Genomic DNA, 25,204 nt, shown 5'->3' on the forward strand with positions numbered 1-25,204 from the left:
TGGGGAGAGGGAGCAGGCCCACGGGTGGGGAAGGGGCCAGGACCCAGATTTCAGGAGGGCCAGTCCTTTCCCGGGATACCAGGTCCTGGGGGTTTCCATCCCATCACCCTGGGGCCATGTTCTCCTCAGTTTCTTTCCCTCCCCTCCGTGCCACATCACCACCCCATCTACAAGAGGCAGTTTAGCCATGAAGAGCAAGGGATCTGGAGTCAGGCAGCCCGATTCATGGAAGCCTCTGCCCCCTCCCAAGGGAGCCTATTTGAGGAAAGCCACGTCCCTCTTTCATAGGACGGTGTGAGGATTCAAGGAGCCGGTGCTCGCTGAACACCCAGAGCAGACACCCCAGGGCCACACAGACGCGGGGGACTGTCTCAGCATCCTCACACTTTCTCCTTCCATCTTCTGCTTTTCTGGGTTTTTCCTTTTTACTCTCTTCATTTTCCCTCTTCTTTTCTTTTGTACTTTCTACTTTGTTTTCTTTCATCCTTTTAAAATTTCTCACCCAATTTCCCCTCTCTCTCCTGCCACCGCATCTTCCCCACGGGAGCAGAACAGCGGGTAGAGAAACTGAAATAAGCCATCCGGAGAGCAGCGCAGAGAAAGGTGGTGAGGCTGTGACGTAAGAGCCCATTGAGATGTGCCTGTCCCACAGCTGGAGGGCAGGGGCAGGAGCCTCCTGGCAGCTCCTTGGCTGGAGCCCTCCCACCCCCACCCCTGTCTTGCAAGGTGGTGACAGACTGCCCTGCCTCTCCCTGCTCAGCCCTCACTCCCTGTGCCCCCTCCCAGAGCTGAAGGGGCCTCGCAGACAGCATGGGGAGAGAAGGCAGGGACCACGGGCATCACCAGACACAGTGAGTTCATTTAAAGTAGAGTCTGTCCCTTCCCTGAAGGAGGATGCTATCCCCGGCCCCTGTGGGCAGCCAAGGGCATCTGCAGGCTCTAGCCAACCTGGGCGCCCAGCTGAATGCGCTGAGACCCCCCTGAAAGCTGCTCAGCTCCCCTGGCCTGCTCCCTCTGTCAATGGCCTGTCTTGTGCATGTGCTAGGGTTTGATTATCATTTCCCTTTAATTTTGATCAAAATAATTCTCATTTTCCAGTCATATTGCCACTGTATTTTCAAATGTCAGCCATGGCTCAGAGTGCTTCTCTTTCAGTTTCTCCCCAGCTCCAGACACTCCCACACCGCCACCCCATCAGGCTGTATACAGAGACTCTTGGGGGCTGGAGGAAGGCTGGGGGGTGTCCCCAGGGTCAGCTTTCACCAGGAGAGGTTGCAGCAGCCAGAGCAGCAAAATCTACACCTACCAACTGGTCCTTTAGCAAATAAAGGAAGAGGCTCTTGTTATTAACTTGGGCCCGTCCCAACTATTCTAGTAAACTCTGAGCACTTGACACATACCAGGCGCCGTTCTAAGTAGTTTACGTGTGTGTGAAGCTCATCTACTCCTCACAGTCACCAAAGTAGTTATCACTCCCATTTTGTAGATGGGGAAACTGAGGTGCAGTGAGTGAACAGTTCGTGGTCACCTCTGGTGAGTGGAAGAGCAGGGAGTCAGAGCAGAACTCACATGTGTGACCCCCCCCCCCCCAAGATGACAGCAGATATGAGCCCTCTGAGGTAATTGCACAGGGATGGTTCCTAAAAAAATCCAAAATCATTCACAAATGTCCATCAGTGGTTGCCAGGGCGAGGAGCCAGGAGCAAGCCCAGGGGCAGGGAGCCACAGGACCTTGCCCCACCTTCTAAGAATCACACCTGATTTTCTCTACTCCTCCCCCAGGCTCTGCGGGCAGGGGTGGCGTGTGGAGGTCAGCGCGAAGGAGGGAGTACATGCTCACCCCAAACACCTTCTTGGCCCCTGCTTTGGCAGCAAACATGGAAAGGATGCCGGTGCCACTCCCAACATCCAGCACCACTTTGTCCTTGAACACGTGCTTGTTGTGGTACATGGAGTTCCGGTAAGTGAGGGTCCGCACCTCGTCCTTCAGCATTTCCTGTACAGAAGGAAAAGAGAGGCAATGTCGAGGTATGCAGGGTGCATGGGACTGCACCAGGTCACAGGCCCCACGGTGTTCCCGCAAAACCTTCCAGGATCTCAATGATGTCATTAGGAGGTGTACCGGCACAGTCACATTCTCCTGCCTTAAAACTCTGCCCAAGGACATGAGGAAGAACTCATGTGCAGACCTGGAAAAGTCCCAATTTACAAAAAAAAAAAAAAAAGGATAATTAAAAAAAAAGGAAGGCTCGGTACAACATGAGAGATTTAAGTTAGACCTAAAGCAGGACTTTCTGTCATAAAGAGAGAATTATAGTTGAATAGGTTATTAAAGAAGGGGTTTTTGTATGTGTTTTGTTGCTGCTTGCTTGTTTTTAAAGAACAGAAAACATTAACCACCTTTATTCAATATTATTTAACTGTTTTGTGGGTAAGGAAAAATTAGATCAGTTGTTATAACTGTCTCCAGCCCAGGGAGAACTTGGTTCATCTATGTATGGTGATGAGGCAGGGATCTTCATCTAGTCAAAGTATCCACCAACACTTATGACTAACTCATCACCAATAGTAATGGAATTTCTTTTTGGTATGATTTTAAGAAAATGACTTGCACTCAATACCAAGCAATGTAAGACTTTTGGCAAATGTACATCTATGTAACCACTACCATGGGCAAGATGCAGAATATTTCCATTACCTCAGTAAGTCTTTCCTGCCCATTGGCAAGTAGGTCTCACCTCCTCTTCCATCACCAAAGCTTCCTTCTGCCTGTTTTAAAATGTCTGACAAATTGCATCACACTGTATGCACACTTTGACGTCTGGTTTCTTTCCTCAACAGAAGGTCTTTGAGATTCATTCATTTTATTGCATGTATACAAGGTTTGTTCCTTTATTCCTGTTCTTGTTGAATCATATTGCATTGTATTTTCTTTTCTTTTTTTTTTTTGTGTGTGTGTGTGTGTGTTATTTTACAGGTTTTCTAGCATAAAGGCTATTCTTTTTTAAATATTTTATTATTTTATTTTCTTACGTTGTTGTTCATATTGTATGAACATACCACAATCCATTCACTTGTTGACGGATATTTGAATTGTTATAAATAAATAAAACTGTGGCAGACATTCTTGTAGAAGTATTTTTGAGGATATAGGTTTTCATTTCACCTGGGTGAGTAATTTGGTTTGCTAGTTTTAGGGTAGGTGTTTAATTTCATTTGAAATTACCAAACAGTTTTCTAAAAATAGTCATATAATTATTTCATGATCCCACCAGCAATGTTCAATGGCTTCACATGACAGCAACTCAGTACTATCATTCTTTCTCATTTCAGTCATTCCATTTGTGTTCTTGAATATTTGCCTTTTCCTTATTGAATCTGAAATATTTTATAAAATCCGGAAACACATCCTTTGTCAAATATGCAAATATGCATATGCATATTCTGATTCTGAGTATCTTCTTCCAATCTGTGATTTGCCTTTTTCTTTTCTTTTTTTTTTTTTTTTAAAGTTTTATTTTATGGATACAATCAGAAGCGTGGGAGGATGAGAGAATTCACCAGAGCCAGAGCGGGGAGCAGAGCAGGCAGAAGGACCGAAGGACACTGCTGAGGGGAGCAGCGGGCGGCAGGAGAGGTCTGCGCGCCATGTGGGACCCTCCTCCGGTGGCCGGGGAGCAGCCGGGGATCGAACAGGCGCTACAGAGGCTGCGGGCAGCTTCGCAACCCAGCGCTCTACCGCTACGCCACCGGGGAGGCCCCACCTTTTTATTTTCTTAATATTGGCTTTTGAAATACTGCCTTTTTATTTTGATATAGACTGTTTTCTTTTTCTTTATGATTAGAATTGTGTCCTACCTAATCTTTTTGCACCCTAACATTACAAATATAGTCTCTTGTTTTCTTCCAGAAGTTTTATAGTTATGGCTTTTATTTTTAGGCCTATGATTCATGTCAAATTGATTTTTTGCATATGGTACAATTTAGGGGTAGGAAGTAATTTTTTTTTTACAAATAGGTGGATCAAGCATTATTTGCTGAACAGACTATCATTTCCCCAATTGAATGATATTTCTACTTTGATCAAAAATCTATTGATTGTATAAGGGTGACCGCCTTGATCTAACGATATGCAAAACCAACAATGACTTGATTACTGTAGCTTTACATTAACTTGGACATAAAGTAGAGTGATTCCTCCAACTTAATTCTTGTTTTACAAGCTTATTTTTATGTTCCTAGATTTCGGATTTCCATATCCATTCTAGAATAAGCTTATTAATTCATGCAGAATAGCATCCCAGAATTGATTGAAGTTACACTGAATCGAGAGATCATTTTGAGGAAGAATTGACATTTTAGCAATACTGAGCCTCAAAACAAAAAAGCATGATACAGCTTTCCTTTAATTTCTCTCTGCAATGATTTATTTTCAGCATAGAGGTCTGACACTTTGTTCAAAACATTTATTCTTAACTATCTTACTTTATGTTACTGTATATGTTGCTGCATATAAGGTTGAGCTATATTTATTGAATTTGTATTTTGTACTCTTGTTTCCATTAATTCTAATAGGATTTTTTTATAGTTTCTGGTAGATTCCTTTTCTTTCTATGTGAAAAATCTTTCACTTGTGAATGAAGGCAACCTTACTTCTTTTTTCCTATCTGTATATCTTTTACTATTTGTTCTTTTCACTTGCTTTATTGCACTGGCAAGGACTGCCATGCAGTAAAATGTTGAATAGAATTGGAGATGATAGACATCCTTCCTGTGTTCCAATGACATATGGATGTCACTACTGAGTATAATTTCATCTGTAGGTTTCCCATAATGTCTCTTATCAGATTGGATGAAGAAGTTCTCATTTCTAATTTCTGAGAGTTTTCATCATAAATGAAATGATATGTGACTTTTCTCCTTTATTCTATTTATGGGTTGAAATCCCTAACTTGGTTTCAATTGTTGATCCAACATTTTGTCATGATTTATTGTCCTTTCTAAATATTGCTAGGTTTTATTTACTAATATTTTGTTGAAGATTTTTTTTTTTTTTATAGAGGCATGTTTTATTTATTTATTTGTTTGTTTGTTTTTTGTTTATACAAGCACTGGGTACAGTCAGAAGCGCGGGAGGGTGAGAGAATTCACCAGAGCCAGAGTGGGGAGCAGAGCAGGCAGAAGGACCGAAGTACACTGCTGAGGGGAGCAGCGGGCGGCAGGAGAGGTCTGCGCGCCATGTGGGACCCTCCTCTGGTGGCCGGGGAGCAGCTGGGGATCGAACCGGCGCCTCAGAGGCCGCGGGCAGCTTCACAACCCAGCGCTCAACCGCTGCGCCACCGGGGAGGCCCTGTTGAAGATTTTTTAATCTATATTTATAGGGGATATTGATCGTAAAATGTGTTATCGTCTCATATATTTTCTGAAAAAAAAAATTGTGGGAAATTGGTATTTTTCTTCCTTAAATGTTTAACACAGTTCACTAGTAAAACTATCTGGACCTGGTGTCATTTTTGTGGGAAGATATTTTAAATTGTGAATTCAATTTATTTAATACAGGTTTATTTTGGATTCCTCTGTGTACTTGCATCAGTTCTAACAAAAATTTTTTCCAAGGATTTATCCATTTCAGCTAAAATATCAAGTTTATGGGCATACCACTGCCATCATATTTTCTAATTTCTTGTTGAATATATGTTCTGTAATAATGTCCTTGCCTTAATTTGTCACAATATAACTTGTGTTTTCTCTAATTTTTTTTTCCGATTCAGTTTAACGAGGTGTTATCAATTCAATTAGTGTTTTCAAACACCAACTTTTAGCTTTGTTGATTATCTCTAATGCTTGATTTTGACCTCATTGTTTTATGCTTTCATTTTTATTATTCCTTCTTTCAACTTACTTGGTTTATTTGTTCTTTCCCTAACTTCATAGGGTGGAAACTTTGATCACTGATTTTATACCTTTCTTTTTATCTAATATAAGCGTTTGCAAACTAAAAATGCCAAGGATGTCTCTTTTTAAGAGCTCTACCCTCAAGACTGCATTACCTTCCGGAGATCCCACCCCCTCCAACACCATCACAATAGGGGTTAGGAATTAAACATGTTAATTTGGGTGGGAGGGAACATAAATACTCAGTCTATAGCACTGGATTTTCACTAATATCCAGTTTGGGATATTTTCTACTTTCTCTTACAATTTTTTCTCTGACCCTGTTCTCAGTGCTGTTTAATCTCTAAACACTTGAAGATTTTCTAGATAATTTATTGGCTTTGGTTTCTAATTAATTCTGTTACCCAAAAGGAAACATAGTGCTTGTTTCAATCTTTTGAAATTTATTGTGATTTGTTCATGACCCAGCATATGGCCTCAGTGAATGTTTCAATGTATGTTTTCCTTTAAAAGGGTGTGTATTTTGCGATTTGGGCATGCAATGTTTTATAAATGCTAACTAGTTCAAGTTGTTTGACTGTGTTGTTCAAATTTTTTACATTCTTATTGATATTTTTGTATATTTGTTCCATTAACTACCAACAGAAAAGTGTTAAAAATATTTACCTATGGCTGGGGATATGTTGGTTTTTTTTTTTTTTTCTCTCTCTCTATAATACTGCAGAGCTTGCTTCAATGTTTTTGAAGCTCTGTGCACACATGTGTTTTGGCTTTGTAGCATGTCACCTTGGCCAGTCTGAACTACAGTTCCAAGAATTCTCTTTTTATGTTTCCAGTGAAGTTGAGTCACAAGGAAGACGCTTGCAAAATCTGGAAGGTACCAAGGAACCAAGAAACATTTTGTAGTGCATTGCTGGCATGTTGATTCTCCTTACTGGAACGAAGCAGCAACTAAGCCTATAATTGCTCTACCTTTTCTTTCGGTTTCTCTGGCTCCTAGCACAGGTGTGTGTATTTAGCTCCATGGAGAAACACCTCCATCTAGATAGCTTAAAATATAGAATGGACATAGAATGAACAATAGAATGGACATGCATTTCAGTCTGTCCTAAAAGGTTTCAAGCTTATGCCTATGGATTCTAGCTACTTCTGGATTTTTCCCTTATTTTACATTCATGTTTCTATGCTGAGGACCTGCTCTGTGGGCTTCAAACTCTAGCATAAGACACGGAGATACAGCTTTACATAATTACAAAGCAAAATTTCCTGCATGCCAGTCATAAATTCACATTCTCTCTCTCTCTCTCTCTCTCTCTCTCAATCTCTCAATCTCTCTCTCACACACATACACACACACACACACACACACAAATTGGAATTGCTTTATACTGGATCTACTTCCTTGGTTAAACCATGGCTGATACAGAATTTGTTAATAAGACTATCTCCTAAAGAAAACATGATCTAAGAATGTGTTCTTTGAATTGGTTCTGAATTTTCTGAAATTGAATCTCTAATCTTATTAAAGTCACTAGTGACAACATTGCCATTGGTAAAAGAAGGCACTGGGGGTCAACAGCATGAAATGGCAAAGGACTTAATCAAAATATCAGCATTAGGTGCCAGTAACAAAGTACCTGGCAGAGAAGACACTGATGACCAAGCATTTGCTACCTTAGAATATTTTAGTTGAAATTCCAAAGTATAAGGAGATAGATTGAATGGTTGGCTGCTCCAAAATATACTTGAGAACTTGGAGAAAGAAAATGATGAGCTCAGAGATTTAAATTCCCAGCTCAAGGTCCATATTCATCACCTGAAAGATTCTCTAAAGAAAAAAAAAAAAGCACCTATTTACTGTAGATGCAGTGCCAAGATTTCTGAAACCAAATCCAAAGTCTAATCCTGCAAGTGCCTGAATTACAAAACAAATTAACTCCCATCTTTGCAGGGTCTTTATGTTAAGTTTGAGGCATCAATTAGGAAGAAACAGGATCCTGAAAATTGGAATGAGAACACATGGGCAAATGCTGATGAAGCTGGTACCACAAGCCCCTAAACTACAATCTTTTTCCCCAGTAAAAGCACCTTCTATTTCTCCCAGGGATAGGGGTTGCGGAGAGAGTTGGGACTTAGTGTTCTTTTTCCTGAAGAATTTTATTGGTGTGTCTCCTTTGAGGTATTGCCTGCAAGACAACTGTTGATTCTTCTCAGGAGCTACTTCCACCAACCTTCTGTGTTATAAAAGGCCTTAAAGGATGAGGTACAAAGTGTGACTTATGTGGACACATGAAAAGGTATGATGCACACCATGAAATTTCTATTTTATACAGATTAAAACCTGGGGAATAGGTATGGAAGTATATGATTAGGGCCTGGGATCAATGCAGAAGGAATAGAAGGATTAAGTCAAGTTTATTGATAGAGGCTCACTAAGCAGAGATTCTGGATTTGTTATTTTAACTCCAGGGACTTGAAATATCTCTACCTATTGGCTTGGTTGGATGACTGAAGCATGGTCCTAAAGTGAACCTATACTGAATGAGGATGAAATGCCAGAATTTCTTTGGCATGCTGAAGAGGAAGGTATGCAAAGACTTAGGGAGAATGGTATGTTTAAGTACATTTATCACATGACACCTATTCACCAAGGCCAGAGGAGATCCCTTTCACTACAGATGTGAGAGCTAAACTTGGGGGTGAGGGTCTGGCGTCCCCAAAGAGCTCCTGTAGTTGTTCTTCTCTATAGGTCAGAAATTACAATGGGAAATATTGAGATTCAACCAAGATCCCGAAAAACAATGGGAATAATATCAAACTGGGATTCTGGGGCAGCAGAGGTCAAACTGCAGCACTTATCACCAAAGATGAAGTAGGTGTGGCTAGCATAAAAGTCATAGGAGCCAAAGTAGAATTCAGAATAGTCTACCTTACAAGAACCCGTGATGGTAGTTAATGGATTAGTTCATCAGTGTCACTAGAAAAGAAATAGATGGGAAGCATACTACATCCTTACTTATCTGTATAAGCAGGAAAGTCATAGGTCTGGTGATTCTGGCATGAATCACCAAAACAGAATGTGGGTCCCTCAATCAATTCCCAGAGTGGAGCCAGTACACGGACCAAGAACTCCTTGAATGAAGGAAAGCCCTATTACATTGCCAAATATGTATACTGTTAATCTTTCTTCTAATCTTCCCCCAAGAGGATCTGCAGCCATTTGCCAGGGTGGTTGCGTTGGAGAAAAGAAAATAAACACTATTTCAAAGGTTATTGGACAATGACTGACTGACATGCATTCCATGAGTCCCATTATTCTAGGAGACTAGTTCCATGAGACCCACACCTCCATTCAAGCTGCCTGTTTGGCTCATGCAGAGACAGACGTGAATCTTGGGAGTGAGCATGTATTGTCATAAACATAATCAGGCGATGATCCCAGTTGCAGTCACTGTTTCTGATATGGCTTCATTGCTTGAGCAACTCAAAACAGAAGGGTGTTTTTATCCGTTTTTGAAATTTATCCACCTATATTTCATCAAATATTTTCCCGTCCCACTCCTTTCATTCTCCTCTGAAATGTGATCACTCACATGCTTTACCACTTGATTCTGTCCCACAAGTTGTTGAGGCTCTGTTCACTTCTTGGCAATTTTTTTTCTCTTCGTGCTCCAGTTTGGATGATTTCTATTCAACTGTGCTACACACATAGCTCTTTTCTTCTATATATCCTAGCTAGTATTAACCCCATCCCATGAATATTTGGTTTCGATTCTGTATTTTTCAGTAATAGGATTTCACCTAAAATATCTATCTTCTTTTGATATTTAAAAAAATCATATTTGTTATCAAAACTACAATGAGATACCATCTTACACCAGTGAGAATGGCACATATTAAAAAAACTAGCAACAACAAATGTTGGCGAGGTTGTGGAGTAAAAGGAACTCTCCTGCACTGCTGGTGGGAGTGCAAACTGGTCCAACCACTATGGAGAGCTGTGTGGAGATTTCTGGACCTACTAAACATAGAGCTTCCATATGATCCAGCAATTCCACTCCTAGGGATTTACCCAAAGGACACAGAAACATCAATTCCAAAGAGCACCTGCACCCCTATGTTTATAGCAGCACTATTTACAATAGCTAAGCAATGGAAACAACCCAAATGCCCAAAAATAGATGACTGGATCAAGAAGATGTGGTACATATACACCATGGATTATTACTCAGCATTCAAAAAAGGTAAATGCATGCAGTTTGCAGCAACATGGATGGAGCTGGAAGGGATCATGCTCAGCAAAATAAGCCAGAAAGAAAAAGAGAAATACCGGATGGTCTCACTCATAGCAGGAATCTAGAAAACTTAAATAAGGGACCAGGAAAAAGAATAACTATAAGAAAGAAAATATCAAAATCAACAAACAACTATGAACCAGAGACACTCTGTGGGGGTTGGGGGGCAGGGAAAGGAGGGCTTGGGGTCAAAATAAGGGGGTTGTAATTGTATGGGGAATAGAAAAATAAAATTTAAATAATTCAAAAAAATCATATTTGTTAGAGTCTTTTATAAGTCTGACCTCTGAGCTATCTATGGATCTGTTTCTATTCACTGATTTTTCTCTTGAGTATGGGGCAAATGCTCCTATTTCTTCACTTGTCTTATCATTTTTATTTCATGCCATAGGGGGTGGTGTCTAAGGAACAATAGTAGACCAAGTTAGTTTTTTGTTGTTATTGTTGGTTTTCCCAAAGGAGATGGCATTTTCTTGCTCAGGCTAGAGTGAAGGGCTGGTCATTGGAGCCAATCTGGAGTTGTTCAGGTTTCAGATTGGGCTGTGACTTTAATCCCTTTATCAAGGCCTTGGAATTCAACCTTAAAGGGCTGAAAGATCTTGTTTTCGCTTTTCAACTCAATCAATACTTCCTGTGCTGCCTCAGGGGTTCCTACGTTTAATCATATTAGAAGTTGAATAAGGTGAGAGTTTGGGTAGATTCCATTCCCTTCTGACTCTAAATACTTTGAAAGTATTTCTCTTTCCAGAATATCTCTGGGGCTGAATGCTATAAGACTGCTAGTCTTCAAAATGGCAAGGCCTCAAAACTGTCAGAGAGCAAGACGATATCCCCATGCCCAGGCTCCGGGCATGGTGCGTTGCCACTGTGCTATAAAGAGGAATACGGCAGAGCATTGGGATTGAAGGATTGAATACACCCATGCTGAAGTCTTTTTCACATCTTAGCTCTGGTGCCTTTTGATTTCTCTGACCCAGAACATCATTTAGCTTTCTATGTCTCAATGTCCTCATCTGGAAAATAAGCAGTAATAGCTCCTATTTGGTAAGGTTGCTGTGATGATTGAATAAATACAGTAAGTGTTACCAAAGTGTTAGCTCTGACTCTTTGTGACAACCATGACCCTTTCATCCACATGAGGAAATAGTTGAGGGTGAGCCAGGTATGGAGGCAAATAACAGCAAAGTTTTCAAAAACCTCTCCATCATAGCCATAGCTAAAAGTCCTAAGTTCCTTTCTGATGCAATTAAATTGGGCCAGTACCTATTGTTGCTAAAGGGGAGCTCTACAGAATCCCCCCTCCCATCCATTCATTTCCTCCTGTTTCATCTTTTGCTCTTTCTTTCATTCCTTAAGGCTCCAGACTGCAGGAGTCTTGTGTCTAAACGTTCAAGTTCTGGCACAAGAGTTCTGACTTAACAAGACTCCCTCTACTTGGCCTGCCAAAAGAAAAGGCACTCTACCCTTCCTCCAATTTACTTCAATCATCGCTAGGAGAAGAGCATGAAGTCTCCAGACTCTTCAAACAGGATCATGTCACTATTGAAAACGGTTCCTGGCCAGAGCAGCAGAGAACTTTGTCTCTCAGCTGCCCGGCCTGTAAACATGTGGTAGCACATTGACAAATTGCTGGGAAATGAAGACCTGAAGACTCTCAAAAGGATCTGCAGCAAGATTGTCAAAAGAGGAGAGCTGGCAGGGATTGGTGCCCAGGAATTCTTCTGGTGACCGAGGCACTGCACCCAGGGCCAGTGGGTTATCAAGATGCTGCAAATTCAGAGCTGGGATCAGGGTGCTTGTGGGGCTGGCCCCTCCCCTCTGAATAGAGGTCTCCATGAGCTCACAGCTGTCACTTCAGCTGCTGTCCAAGATACCACTCTTCTCAGAGAAGCTCTGTGATGGGTACAAGGTCACTATCCTCTTCCCCAGCCCATGTCCTCTGGAGGCTGAGTACCGATGGTTTCTGGACACAGTCACAGGGTGAAGGAACAGAATTGTCCAGAATCACCTCCTGATGTGCTTCCCCAGGCCCCCCACAGTGCCCTCCCCTGTGGTCTGTATTTACAGATGAATCAAACCCAATCCGTCCACACCATGTTTCCTAAACACTCATTGATCACTATTAATCAGAAGCTGGCCACACTGCTGCCCACATGAGCATCTTGTTAATGATAGAAGGAGACTGCCAAATGGCCAGCTTGGCTCGGATGGCAAGTATGGGTCTTGCCCAGACTGAGGAGGCAAAGGCATTGTCATAAGCCGTCTGGCATAAAAGGGAGATCCCCTGTGCTTGATAACGAGAAGTGAGCATGCCCTCTCCCTGCAAGGAACAATGTTGAGAGTTCCTCCACGTGCCCTGGCTGCCTCTTGTACCAGATAATCTGGGAGGCCAAATACAACTAGAGGGAAGCCTCAGAGGTGAAGGTAGCTTAACCGGGTGGATCTCCTTTACAGGACCTGTGCATTTCCCAGAAGCCAGCAGCAAGAGATGCCCCAGCAGCAGCAGCAGCAGCAGCAGGAGAAATTTAAGTTAGATGTCCAGAAGCACTTCCTGATGCAAAAGGTTGCTAAAAACTATTGTAGAACAGCCTACAAAGCAAAGAAATGTTATCTATGACCCACAGATCCTTGGCTCCACATGTATAGCTCAGGCTACACTATGCTCATGTGCAAGTTTAATTTTTCTACTAACACACCAAATTGAGGGACTCTGACAGTATTTATTTGGTGACACTGGGTGTCATCTTGCAGTGGAAGTCACAGCCTCCTGGATGCCTGGTTCTGGTGCTGGCCAGACACTCCCTGTGTGCGGATACTAGCAGGCATGTCAGTAAATCTTTGGGTTAAAGGCTGGCGAACCAAGTCCTAGCCCAGCAAGGACTTAGCAGCGTCCGAGAATCTATCAGACTCCTCTAAGGTCAGGGGAGCCTGAAGATGGAGGGTGGGGAGCATAAGATTCCTTGCTGTTGGTGACTTTCTAACAGGTGGATTTCAGGCCCAAGGGGAGGCATTTTAGGACCCCTAGAACTTCTCTCTCCTACCAGAAATCTGTCTTGAAATAGGTGCCCATAACCACAGGCCTGTCAGAATTTGCCACGGGGAGATGCTTTCATTAAAGGCAAGGTCTTGAAGAGGGAGAGCACTTGAAGGAGTACTTCCTGACTCCCAGAGCCTCTTCCAAACCCAGGACAGGGCTCCAGGCTCCAGTCTAACTTCCACCTCAATAGGGAACAGGGGCACTAGCCAGCAGTCTCATCAGACCTGAGAGGGCTTTTGATCTACCAGAGTATCAGGCTTGGCTGCCAGGGTCCTGCAGGGCCAGGACCCCCAGAACTGAATGCAGGGCCCTATCCTCCTTGCAGTCCCCAGGTCCAACCATTCTATCTGGAGAGAAATTCTCAGGGGCTAAACCTCAAGTGTCCCTGGTGTAAATGGGTCCCCAAGTCTAGAAATAATGGGAAACCCCTTCTCCATATGGAATTGCAAAGAAACCTGCAGAAGCAAAGAGTTTCCAGAAAGAAAGACCTGTTTTAAAACCTACATGTCTTAGTAGTTGGGGACAAAGCACCCCCCCCCTGCCGCCCCCCTTTCCCGGACCTGAAATGTCAAGGTTCAGTTTCTAAATCTGCCAGTTATTAGCTGGGATTTTGCATACAAAGGAACCAGCAAGGATGTACGAGGAGGGACCTGGTTCTTAACATCTCACTTCCTCATCTGCAAAATGAGGACAAGCAATAATACCAACCTCATAGAGTTGGCCTGAGGAATAAGTAAATGAACAATATAAAATGCTTGGAACAACACCCAGCATGTGCTAATCACTCAAAAACCAAAAAAAAAAAAAAAAAAAAATTTGCTGGTTCTCATTATCAAAGGCACTTCTGGCAACAGCAGTATCGCCATTTCAATACAGAAGGGCTTACAGAAGCATCTAAGGGAGGGAGCTTGAAGATTTACTTTGAAAATGCTTTGCATAACAAGCAAACCTTTGTTCCCTTCTCAATATTTCTTCATACCATTAGGAGATAATAGAAATATTTTCTTCGTAGGGTTCTTAGGAGGAATAAATGAAATGATACAGATAATGTGCTTAGTGCAGCGCCTGGCACCGAGTAAGCATTCTGGGAATGTCATTTGTTTATTTGGGGTGACTTGAGAGTGCTGCAGATTACACGGGGGAGGTGGAGGTAAAAGTACCAGGTCTCTACCCCCACCAGCCATCCACTCCAGTCAGGAAGTCCCTGGGTTGGGCGGCTCTGCTCTGTTCCACAACGAGCATAATCTTCCCTGCTGTGGTAGAAAATAAGCGCTTAGACATCAGAGTTTACTGAGAATCTATCTGGGTATCAGACCTGGACCAGGTTCCCAAGAAGCTTGCTGCATTTCTTTCCCGGGAGGTACTCTTGGATCTCGGGTGAGTCTAAGGGTTCAAGGGTCTAAAGACAGGACACCTTGACCTCCAGAAAGTTCTAGCATCTGCACTTCTAGAGCAAGGACCAAGCACACCCAGCCCTCCCCGGATCAGCAAGGCTCAGGATCAGGAGGAGAAATAGAAATCCTAGGCACCTCCTGGCTCTCTTGCACCTAGAGACACTGTTACCTATGCCCCTGCTCCAGGCCTGACGCCGATCTCCTCCCAAGGGGCCCACAGATACAGAGAGGGTCAGGGACTGGGGCCACGGGGAGAACTCACTTTATGACAGCAGAGAGCTGAGTGCATGCTGCCTCAACAAACAATGATGAGACAGCAGGGCCAAGCCGGCCCCGGGCAGCCATCAGCTCGAGAGGGTTTACCTCGTGGATCCCAAAGTGGGCGTAGGAGTCGAAGTAATAATCTCGCGAGGTCATCTCCTCTGGATTCAGCAACTTGGACAACTTGCCCCGTCCTGGGCAGCTGGGTTGGGTGGACACATGATGGACATACTGTGCAGGCTTGGCTGGGACCACAGGCTGAGGGGGCTGCACGGGGGGGCTGCTCACCTGCGGGAAGAGAGGGGAACCTGTATTAACAGCAGCACCTCCTCCTCTGAGATTCACCCCTCCCTCCTCCCTCCAACCAGCCACAGCAGCCACTCCAAAGGGGTTGGTGGTGCCCTGGAGCCTGCTGGCAGATGGGCTGTGATTTGGGGAGAGGAGGTAAGATACTGAAAAGCCAAATAGACCTGAATTTCATCCAATTCCATTTCTCACTAGCTGGGTGACCTGAGCTATTCAAGGCCTCAGTTTCCAAATCTTTCGCAAAAATGCATCACATAGCAAGGTGGCAAAGGTGCAGATTTCAGAGCCAGTCTACTGAGCCTTGAAGTGGCTCTGGCACTTGCTAGCTGTGTATAACCATAGGAAAGGTTATTAACCTCTCTGCCTCAGTTTCCCCATCTCCAAATTAGGAGTAGTTCCTAGGGTTAGACAAGTTAGCATTGTAAAGTGCTGACAAAGGGATCAAGCACATAGTAGGTGTTTGTTAAACTGAAACGAATCCCACCTGCACCCTTAGGACACCCTTCTCTCCCCTCAAGAGGCAGCCCACAGCCCTTCAAATGCAGGTCTCTTCAGTGCCGGCATCTTACACCTGATGTCTTCCCATCCAGTTTCTGATTCACGCTGTGAGTAACTTCAGCTGAAGCTGATTCTTTAACTGTGATCACCGCCACTGACAGTGACCACCTGCCTCTGCCTGCCAATTACTGCCCTTTCTGGGTTCCCCAATCCAAGCATCCAGTCCAGTTCTGCACCCCACTGCTGCTGACCATCACAGGCTAAGGAGAGAAGGGGACTCAGAGGTTCAGACTTCCTTGTGGAAGCCTAGTTCTGCCAGAAGGAAGGAATGCTGCCCACTGAGCTGAGACATCCAAGCACACACTGCATAGCACAAGCCAGAGAGCGGTAGAATTTGAAAATCTAGAGGCGGTAGTACCCGGGAGTGCATGCTCTGGGGCTGGGATCCTGGGTCCTCTCCTTGTTCTAGTGAAAGTAAAAATAGATGCTGAGAGGCAGATGGCAAATCTTGGGATCGTACTTCCTGGCTCTGAAACCCAGCCCTGCACCTAAGGCTGACAAATGTACTTGGGAAGTCACTTGTCACCACCGATAGCATTTAGATACCACTCCCTGCCATATGTAAGTGCTCCATGAGACGATGACGATGACTGTGGTTGCTGTTATTATACGGATGAGACAAACATGTCCCTGTTCTATGCCTCAGTTTTCTCATCTGTAAGCTGGGTCAGCTCAGACTCCAGGAAAGGGAATGGGGATTTCTAGGACAGAGCAAGATCATGAAATCCAAGTGATTCCATCCCTCCATCGTGCAGGAGGCACGGCCCAACACTGCTCTGTGTCCCAGGCTGGAACAGAGTGAGCAGGGAGTATGATGGTCCCATTTTCCTGGTGTATCTAGGCTACAGCCTCTGGGAAATAAACAGGCTTCCCAGTTTAGCAACATCAGATTTCAGGTCGGTGAGATCCGAAGCTGGCTGGCAGAGGCAACCAGGGCTGCCTCATTAGAATGCAGCAGGTGTGCCCACCCTCAGCTTGGGATGTTGGTCACGGTCTCCGGGAGGCTAAAAATAGACTGTGTCAATTGCTCACTCCCGTGCTGGCTGCAGAGTCACCTCTAACATCGAAGAAGGCTCTGTGCATCGAGCTGACCCCAAACTTGACTCTATTTAATATGTTAAAAAGTGACAAAGCCCTAGCTGATCCAGGCATCCTGCACGGTCAAGGTCACGGGGCTCTCCTGTATCCCCTAGCTGCCATTCTACTCTCACTCCAAGCTCCCATTTTCCATGGGCCTCCCTGAGTCTCTTTCCCCAGCAGACAACTCACACCATGTCTACACAGGCCACACTTTGCATTCATGAGACAGACGGAGTTGCGGATTTGCAGGCACCCAGCTCAGTAACCACAGGTCATGGGAACACAGAGGTGATGATGGCCCAGCCCCTGGTCCCAAAGGCTGTCCGCCCGGTCAGCCTCCTGCAGAAGGGACTTGTGCTCTGCCCATCAGCTGCTAGGTGTGACCTGTCCCGGAGGGTGGGGTGGGGTGGGAAGAGCAGCGACCCGTGATGCCTGGACACTCAGCTACCTGGGTGTGACTTTTCTTTCCACAGATGCCTGCTGACCCTGTGTGCAGCAAGCTCCCATGGGGGGGCCTGTGAAAAAGCAGGTGCTGTAGGGTCAGACCCTCAAAGGACTCTGCTTTCAAGAAGGACTCTAAGACTAGATGATGGAGTGAAGTGTGTTTTACAAGGCAAAACCAAGGAAACTGTACTGAAGTTCAGTTGGATGGTGAAGGATGGAAACCAGAATTGTGGTGATGAGCACATGCGGCATATACAGATGTTGACAGACAGATCTGAACACCTGAAGTCTATAAAATGGTACAAACCAACATGACTTCAAAACCACCAAATGAAAAATAAGAAGAAAGTCAGAAAAGCCTGGGTAGGTGCTGGACTAAGTGGGGAACTAGGGGATGGATCTGAGAAGGTTAAGGTGGTAGGAGGGAATTCTAGAAGGAGGAGATACCTTGAGCAAAAAGGGAAAGGGAAGCAATGGGCTTATTTGAGAGCAAATTGGCCCAGATCATGGGAGATTTGGTTGGAAGGAAATTATGGCCAGGCTAGGAGGTTGTCACTAAATACCTGACAATGAGGGAGCTGCCGGCAGGTGTGACCAGGGAAGTCTACGTTGGCTCAGCTTTAGGAAGATCAGTGTGGTGACAGTGTGAGGGGAACACGAAGGCTGGAAGGACTGGGGTTGGGGAAGCAACCGGTGAACCTATGAGGCCATTTTCACAGTCTGGTCAAGAAATAATAAGCACCTAAGCTACCATTGTGTGGAGGGGCTGCCGGTAGAGGAGCTGCAGAAATAGGAGTTGGCAACCGGCAGCACAAAGAGGAGAAGAGAGAAGATGGAATCAAAGATGACTTCAACATTTCAAGCCTGAGTGACTAGGAAAATGGTGGTGACATTAACAGAAACAAGCAAGTCAGCAGGAAGAGCAGGTTAGGGTGGGGGAAATAATGAATTTCAATTTGGATATGTGAAGTTTGAAATGTCATTGAGTCATATAAGAAAAGATGTCTAGCAAGTAGGCAGTAATGCAATCCAGTCAATAAATATCATAAACAAATCTGCAAGGCAAATGAGAACCCGAGAAATCTATTTCTAATCTATAGAGTAGGCGAAGGTTAATATCCTAAACATGGAGAGAGCGCTTATAAAGCAATAAGAAAAGGATGAACATCCCCAATTTAACACTGGTCACAAGATTTAAGAGTTACTTCACATGAGAATAAAACACAAAGGGCAAATTAACATGCAGCAAATGTATTTAATCTCTCTAGGAATAGGGTAACTTTAAATGAAAACCAAAAAAATGGTGATAACCTTAAACATCCAAATCAGCTTGTCTCCTCCTCAAACTACTAAAACTCTGCATTTCTAAGGATTGCAAGAAAAATAGGTACTTTCATACACTTCCAGTGAGAATGTAAATAAGTGCAGATATTTTTGGAAAATGGCTTGATGAAATGGTGAGTGTTAGAAAAAAAAAAAAAAGGACAAACTCATTAACCCAGTCATTCCATTTTATGAAATTTATCCTTAAGGAAAGAGTTGAGGATAACTAAGAATGTATAGCTCAGGATTTCATGACATCACTGTCCATCATGGCAAAAAATTAGGAGCCAACCTACACAAACAAAGCTGATCATATAACCCCTGACACAGTCACACAGCAGATCACTATGAGGCCATTTAAAATATCATGGACGATATCTACCCAACGGACACAAAAACACTAATTCAAAAGGGCACCTGCACCCCTATGTTTATTGCACCACTATTTACAACAGGTAAGCTATGGAAGCAACCAAAACACCCAAAAATAGACTAGATCAAGAAGATGTGGTACACATACACCATGGAATATTACTCAGCAATCAAAAAAGATAATCTCATGCCATTTGCAGCAACATGGATGGAGCTGGAAGGGATCATGCTCAGCGAAATAAGCCAGAAAGAAAAAGAAAAATACCGGATGGTCTCACTCATAGCAGGAATTTAGAAATCCTAAATAAGGGGTGAGGAAAAAGACTAAATATAATAAAGTCAAAATCAAAATCAACAAGCAACCATAAACCAGAGACACACTACAGGGGGGGAGAAGGGAGTAGGATCAAAACAAGGGTGGTGGGAATTTTATAACCAAGATGAAAATGCATACATTGTGCAAAAATGAAAAATGAATAAATAAAATGTCATGGAAGAGTGTTCAGTAACACAGAAATATGACCTCCATAAACTGTGGGCTGAGGAGGGCTGTGGGAGAAGCATGGACAGTGTGATCACATTTTCGAAAGTTTAATGTGCTCCTGCCTATGTGAAGAGAGGGGGCTGGGGGAGGCCCCAGACGGGTGGGGGGATTGTCACGGGGCATTAGGTCATCTAAACTTCATTCTTTTCTCTCTTGTGCTTGCTTGTATTTTCTAAAATTGAGGCCATTAGTACCTACTACTTTTGTAGATAGCTAAAAATGTAGGAATATTGGAAAAGAAAAGAAAATGTGATCCCGGGCCCTAGAGAGAAGCTGAGGCTGGACTCGGATTTAGAAACCATCAGTACAAAGGGGCGACAAGACATTCACTTAGGAGGGACCCTGGGGAAGGTGCACAGAAGAGGGTGAGGAGGGGCCAGGGAGGAGCCAGGGCATCCCCCTTGGAGACCTTGAAGACACCAGGGAAACCAGGAAGAGGGGCGTAGGGAGGACATGTCCTCACCCCCCACTTCAGTGACTGCCCTCCTCTGAGGACATGGGACCAAGCATTTAATTCCCATGGCCAGGCAAGGACAACCAAACCAAGACCACCTCAGTCTGGTGTTGCGTACCCAGAGAGATGTATGCTCCGGAAGCTGAGCTGCCAGTCACCTCTAACCTGGAGGGAGGCTCTGTGCATAGAGCTGACCCCAAACTTGACTCTATTTAATATGTTGAAAAGTGACAAAGCCCTAGCTGATCCAGGCATCCTGCACGGTCAAGGTCACGGGGCTCTCCTGTATCCCCTAGCTGCCATTCTACTCTCACTCCAAGCTCCCATTTTCCATGGGGCTCCCTGAGTCTCTTTCCCCAGCAGACAACTCACACCACGTCTACACGGGCCACACTTTGCATTCATGAGACAGACGGAGTTGCGGATTTGCAGGCACCCAGCTCAGTAACCACAGGTCATGGGGACACAGAGGTGATGATGGCCCAGCCCCTGGTCTCAAAGGCTGTCCGCCCGGTCAGCCTCCTGCAGAAGGGACTTGTGCTCTGCCCATCAGCTGCTAGGTGTGACCTGTCCCGGGGGGTAGAGTGGGGTGGGAACAGCAGTGTCCCTTGATGCCTGGACACCCAGCTACCTGGGTGTTGCTTTTCTTTCCACAGATGCCTGCTGACCCTGTGTGCAGCAAGCTCCTGTGAAGAAGCAGACTTATAGGAGTCCTCCAGGTCCCTGAGCAGGTGAGCAGGATGCTATGGAATGCAGCCATGTCTCTGGAAGCTATTAAAGATGATCCATCACAATGAATGGCCCTTGGGAGGGTTCTGGAAACTTGGCCTTTAGCTCAGCTACCTGGCCCTGGAAAGGTGGGAGGGAATGGGTCTTGGGGGAGGACAGTGAGTTCATCTGTCAAGTCAGAAGCTCCAACTCCATTTTAGGTCACAGAGACACTTCATTCAACCAGGCTGTGCACCTTGGCTGATACTGTGGTTAGCCCAACTCCATCCTGCCAGCCTTACCTCAGCCACTGCTCAGAGCCAAGCCCTCTGCCCAGAAATGGGTGGCAAAGCCTGCTCAGGAAAGCCGGCTCAGAAAGGAGCCCAGGCCAGGGGGCAGGGAGAGGGGCAACAGAAAACTCTTCAGTCAAGTAGGCACAGGTAGGCACCGCCCCGAGGAGTTGGAAAGGGAGCCAACTAATTGGCTCCAGTTTGTAGAAGGAAAAACCGAGGCCCACGTAAGGAAAGGCATTTGTTCAGGGTCACACAGGCAAATCTAGAACAGAACGTCCCAGGAAATCGGAAAGCACTGGCGGGGGAGAGGAGAGAGGCCGTGAGAAGGGAAGCAGGGGTGAAGGAGACAGGAAGGGGAAAGGCAGGCGGGAGGGACAGAGAGAAGCCAGTGCTTTCCGCACCAGGCAGCTGAAGCTAACCCAAGCCCATTGGGCTATAAATGGCTTTCACTGGCACCAGCCCAAGCTGTAAAAACGATTTTCCTGAGAACAAGAGGCTCTACTGGAGGAGCCAAATCCTGTCTGTTCTCCAAATGTCAAGAGAGCTTTTTCTAACCTGAGTTGTCTGTCCTCCGCTGCAGCCTGCTGGCCGGAGAACCCGCGGAGGGACAGAAAGGGGGCCAAGGGGGTGTGGGCACCGCAGGGGGAATGGAGGAGAGCTGGGGGAGAGCCAGGGAACAGGGGTGCTTCAGCCCAGGTTTCCCACATTTTCGCCCCCAGCTGCCTTTGCCCTCTTCCTATCCCCCTACTTTCACACTAACCCCCCCACCCCAAGCATAAACACACCCTCCTCTCACCCTTTTGTCAGCCCCATGTTTACTCACAGGACTGTGATGTAACCTGTGCCCCAGGCAGTTAACTGGTAGTCCCACAGGTTAGCTCCTCCACCCCCGTCTGCCTTTGGGCAGAGACCAGAGCTTTACTGGAAAGGACCATCTAATGGTGGAGCATCAGACAGCAGCAATGCCTGCTCTGCCGGGCACTCTGACCCCTCCTTCCGCCCAACATCTCACCACAAACACACCTTCCCTGTCTGCCTGTGCCAAAGGCGACTCTGGCTCTGGGGTCTTATCTACTCTCTTGCACCCACGTGTCCTGTCATCTGGGCTGAAGGATGCATGCCAGAAAGGCATAGGAAGTCAGCCTCCCGGAAGGAAGCACTGCATTAAACAGTCCCCGCTCACTACTTCTTGCTTTGGGGGTCAGAGCCTGCGAGTCTGCGGCCTGCGAGAAAGGTCTAGAAGCTGCTGCTCCAACAAGACTGTGTTGTCTGCTTGTTCCTGGCCCTCCAGGGCCTCTTGGCTAGTTCATTTGTCAACAATCACCCCCATGCCCTCACAAAAGTTGGCTTTTTAAAGGCACAGACACTCTAGATCTCCCTGGGGCAAGACCAGACACTGGTGCACGTCCCAGAGTGTCAGTTACTATTATCCACTGTCACCTTCTGTTTCGTGTCCCTGTCTAGGCCCCATGGCTCCGCCAAGGTGTGTAGAGGGGTCTAGGGTAAGACTTCTCAAAGTGTGGTCCCCAGACCACCAATGTCAGCATCACGGAAGAACTTGGAAGGAATGCAAATCCTTACGCCTTACTGCAAAACCACTGAATCAGGATCTCAGGGGTGGGGCCAGCCATCTGTCTTATAAGCCCCCCCACCTGATCTGACGCATCACAAAGTAGGAGAACCACTGGGCTCCGGGTGCATTTTCCACACTGTGCTCTACAGAATAGGTGCTCCTAGGGGCTGGGGTTCCATGGCCAGGGGAGCCTGGGCAGAGAAGCTACAGAGGCCTTTCTTTTTTTTTTTTCTCGCTTTGGTGAGACGTGATTGACACATAGCATCGTGTAAGCTTCCGGTGTGCTGTGTTAATGATGTGACCCATGTATATACAGCAGGTCCATGACTAAAGGCTATATGGTTGGTCCATGAATAAAGTTATTTTATTCTCCCATATTTCATTATAACAGTAGGAGAAAAATGAGATCTTGGCTGACATTGAACGAAAAAGACATTATTTATACATCTGTTTTGCTTCAAGTCCCACTTTCTAAGAATCCATGGCAATGTTAAGTGAGGATATGCAAAGTGTAAAGAGATTTTTAATCACAGTGCAAGTCCCCTCTTACCCTCAGGGGAGACATTCCAAGACCCAGTGGAGGTCTGGACAGCTGATGGACTGAGCCCTGGACATACTGTGTTTTCTCTGTCCGCTTATGCCTGTGATCAAGTTTAATTTATAAGTTAGGCACAGTAAGAGATCAACAGCAATAACTAATAATAAAATAAGACAATTTTAACAATAAACCAAAAACATGTGAATGTTCACTTTCTCAAAATTTCTTATTAGATGCGATATTTTTCGATTTCAGTGAACAGCAGGTCACTGTAACCTCCGAGGGACAGATGGCAGCTAAGGGCGACCACTGTACTTTTAAGACTTTACTGTGCTAGTGTTAGGGGGAAATGATGCCCTGAGCTAATCCCATACAGGCTTTGTGGACCCCACCCCCACTCCAGACTAAAGCCGTCAGGACATTGGGAAAGACAAATCCCGTCACCACCAAAGGGAGGGTGGCTGGGACCTGAGGGTGGAGTTGGGCAGCCAGGTTGGATATAAAAACCAAACACGTGGGCCTTGGGGGGCTCGCTATCGCTCGCCTCCTGGCTACACGGCTCCTGGCTGGCGGCCAGCTCTCAGAGCGCCATTTTGGGATTCCTGATCGGCGGATCGGGTAGGACTCATTTAAAACTTTGTCTCCCACTTTTCTCCCTGAGCTGTACATTTCCTCCTTTCCCCTTCCCTTGTCAATAAACCTTTTATTAACCTTTCGCGTGTGCCTGAAGTAGAGCATTGATAAGTCCTTTTAAGCGTGCGGGTGAGGACCCACAGTCAGGCACCCCGTTTTGTATTGGGGCTGCTCTACAACACTAGGACAAACCAAATCTCCAAGGAGGAATTAGGGTGTCCAGTGCTACCAAAGTTATGGCCACAGCCACCCTTTTTTCCTGAGAGGTGGATAAACATCTCTAGAAATTAATGTTCTCAGGGGAAACATCTCTGGGAGGCTGATTTAGGACGGTGAGTGTTTTTCTGCTACAATGTACCTCATTCTCCTTGGGGTATCATTCCCCACCCCAGCCCAGTGGGCTGAGACCCCAGCAGCTGCATGTTTAACAAGCGCCCTGTTGAGACCTGTGACATCCTGGTGCAACAGCACTGAATTCAGTAAAAGGACAGGGACTGGGTGTGAGCACCGCCGCCTTCAGGCTGGGTGACCTTGGGCCAGTCCCTCAAGTGCGGCCATGACCAGGATCCTGGTTGGCTCAACTTACAAGGCCGTCCCCTGAAGCGGGACACCACATGCGGATGCTTCCCACCAGGCCCTGGCTGTGTGGTGCAACGGCCATGCCTGCTTCAAATCAAAATGGCAGAGAGCACCCACACACACCCCCTCCGTCTTGGGATCAGGAACTGCTGGGAAGGAATCTATTGGATTTGTTGGGCCTGACCTATTTTTTAAATAAACTGGGGCTGTTTTCCAGCCATTAGTCACTTTTCTCCCAAGCCTCCACATATTAAATTCTCTTCTTATATCCTCAGATATTTTGGCTGTAAGAGATGTCAGGTTAATTGGATGCTTGGCTCCTGGTTCTTCCTCCTTAATGGGCTTTAAAAGCAGACTTCCCCATGCATTCCCTCCTCTTCCTCTCTCTTCCCTCCCCGAGGCGACAGGAGCCTCCTTCTCTGCTTTGACTTGAAGGAGGTCACAATGCATCGGCTTCTCTCTCCACTCTCCTGAATAGGCAGCTGTGCAGAGATACAGCAATCTCCTCTCACACCCAGACCTCTCCCAGAGTTGAACTCAGCACTAATCCCAGGTCTCAGCCAACCACCACACAGAAGCTGGTCAGGGTTTGGGGTGGTCAGCGATGGATAGGGTATCAGACAGAGGTCACACAGACAGAGCACCTCTGGGCTCTCCCCCTTCCCAGGTCATCAAGCAAAATTTATTTTTCACTTTTTCTACCTCAGCTTCCTCTCCTGTCAAATGCCAACAATGGTGTATCTGCCTCTTTCACAGGTTTGCTGGCATGACTGGACCATGCTGAGCGTGCATACTCGGAGGACAGCTGAAGTGTGGCACAGGCCTACGAGACTTCCATCCATAACCATCTGACTCTGTGCCCAGATGCTATTTTGGGATGCTCACTGGGCTCTTGTCTGGCACTGGACACAGTGGCT

At 45.6% G+C, this 25,204-nt stretch overlaps 1 protein-coding gene across 1 annotated transcript in view; it reads right to left on the reverse strand.

Annotated features, from left to right (window-relative positions):
* PRMT8 (protein arginine methyltransferase 8) overlaps positions 1 to 25,204 on the reverse strand; it is a gene marked incomplete at both ends in the record, with an annotated part of 86,033 nt that overhangs the window by 33,757 nt on the left and 27,072 nt on the right. Inside the window, 2 exons of the mRNA XM_084254789.1 lie at positions 1,841 to 1,996; positions 14,985 to 15,170. Of these exons, the coding sequence (XP_084110915.1) occupies positions 1,841 to 1,996; positions 14,985 to 15,170 (342 nt within the window). The remainder of the gene's footprint in view (positions 1 to 1,840; positions 1,997 to 14,984; positions 15,171 to 25,204) is intronic.

This window comes from Talpa europaea (assembly GCF_964194135.1).
Source record: "Talpa europaea genome assembly, chromosome: 15".
NCBI classification, from domain to species: domain Eukaryota; kingdom Metazoa; phylum Chordata; class Mammalia; order Eulipotyphla; family Talpidae; genus Talpa; species Talpa europaea.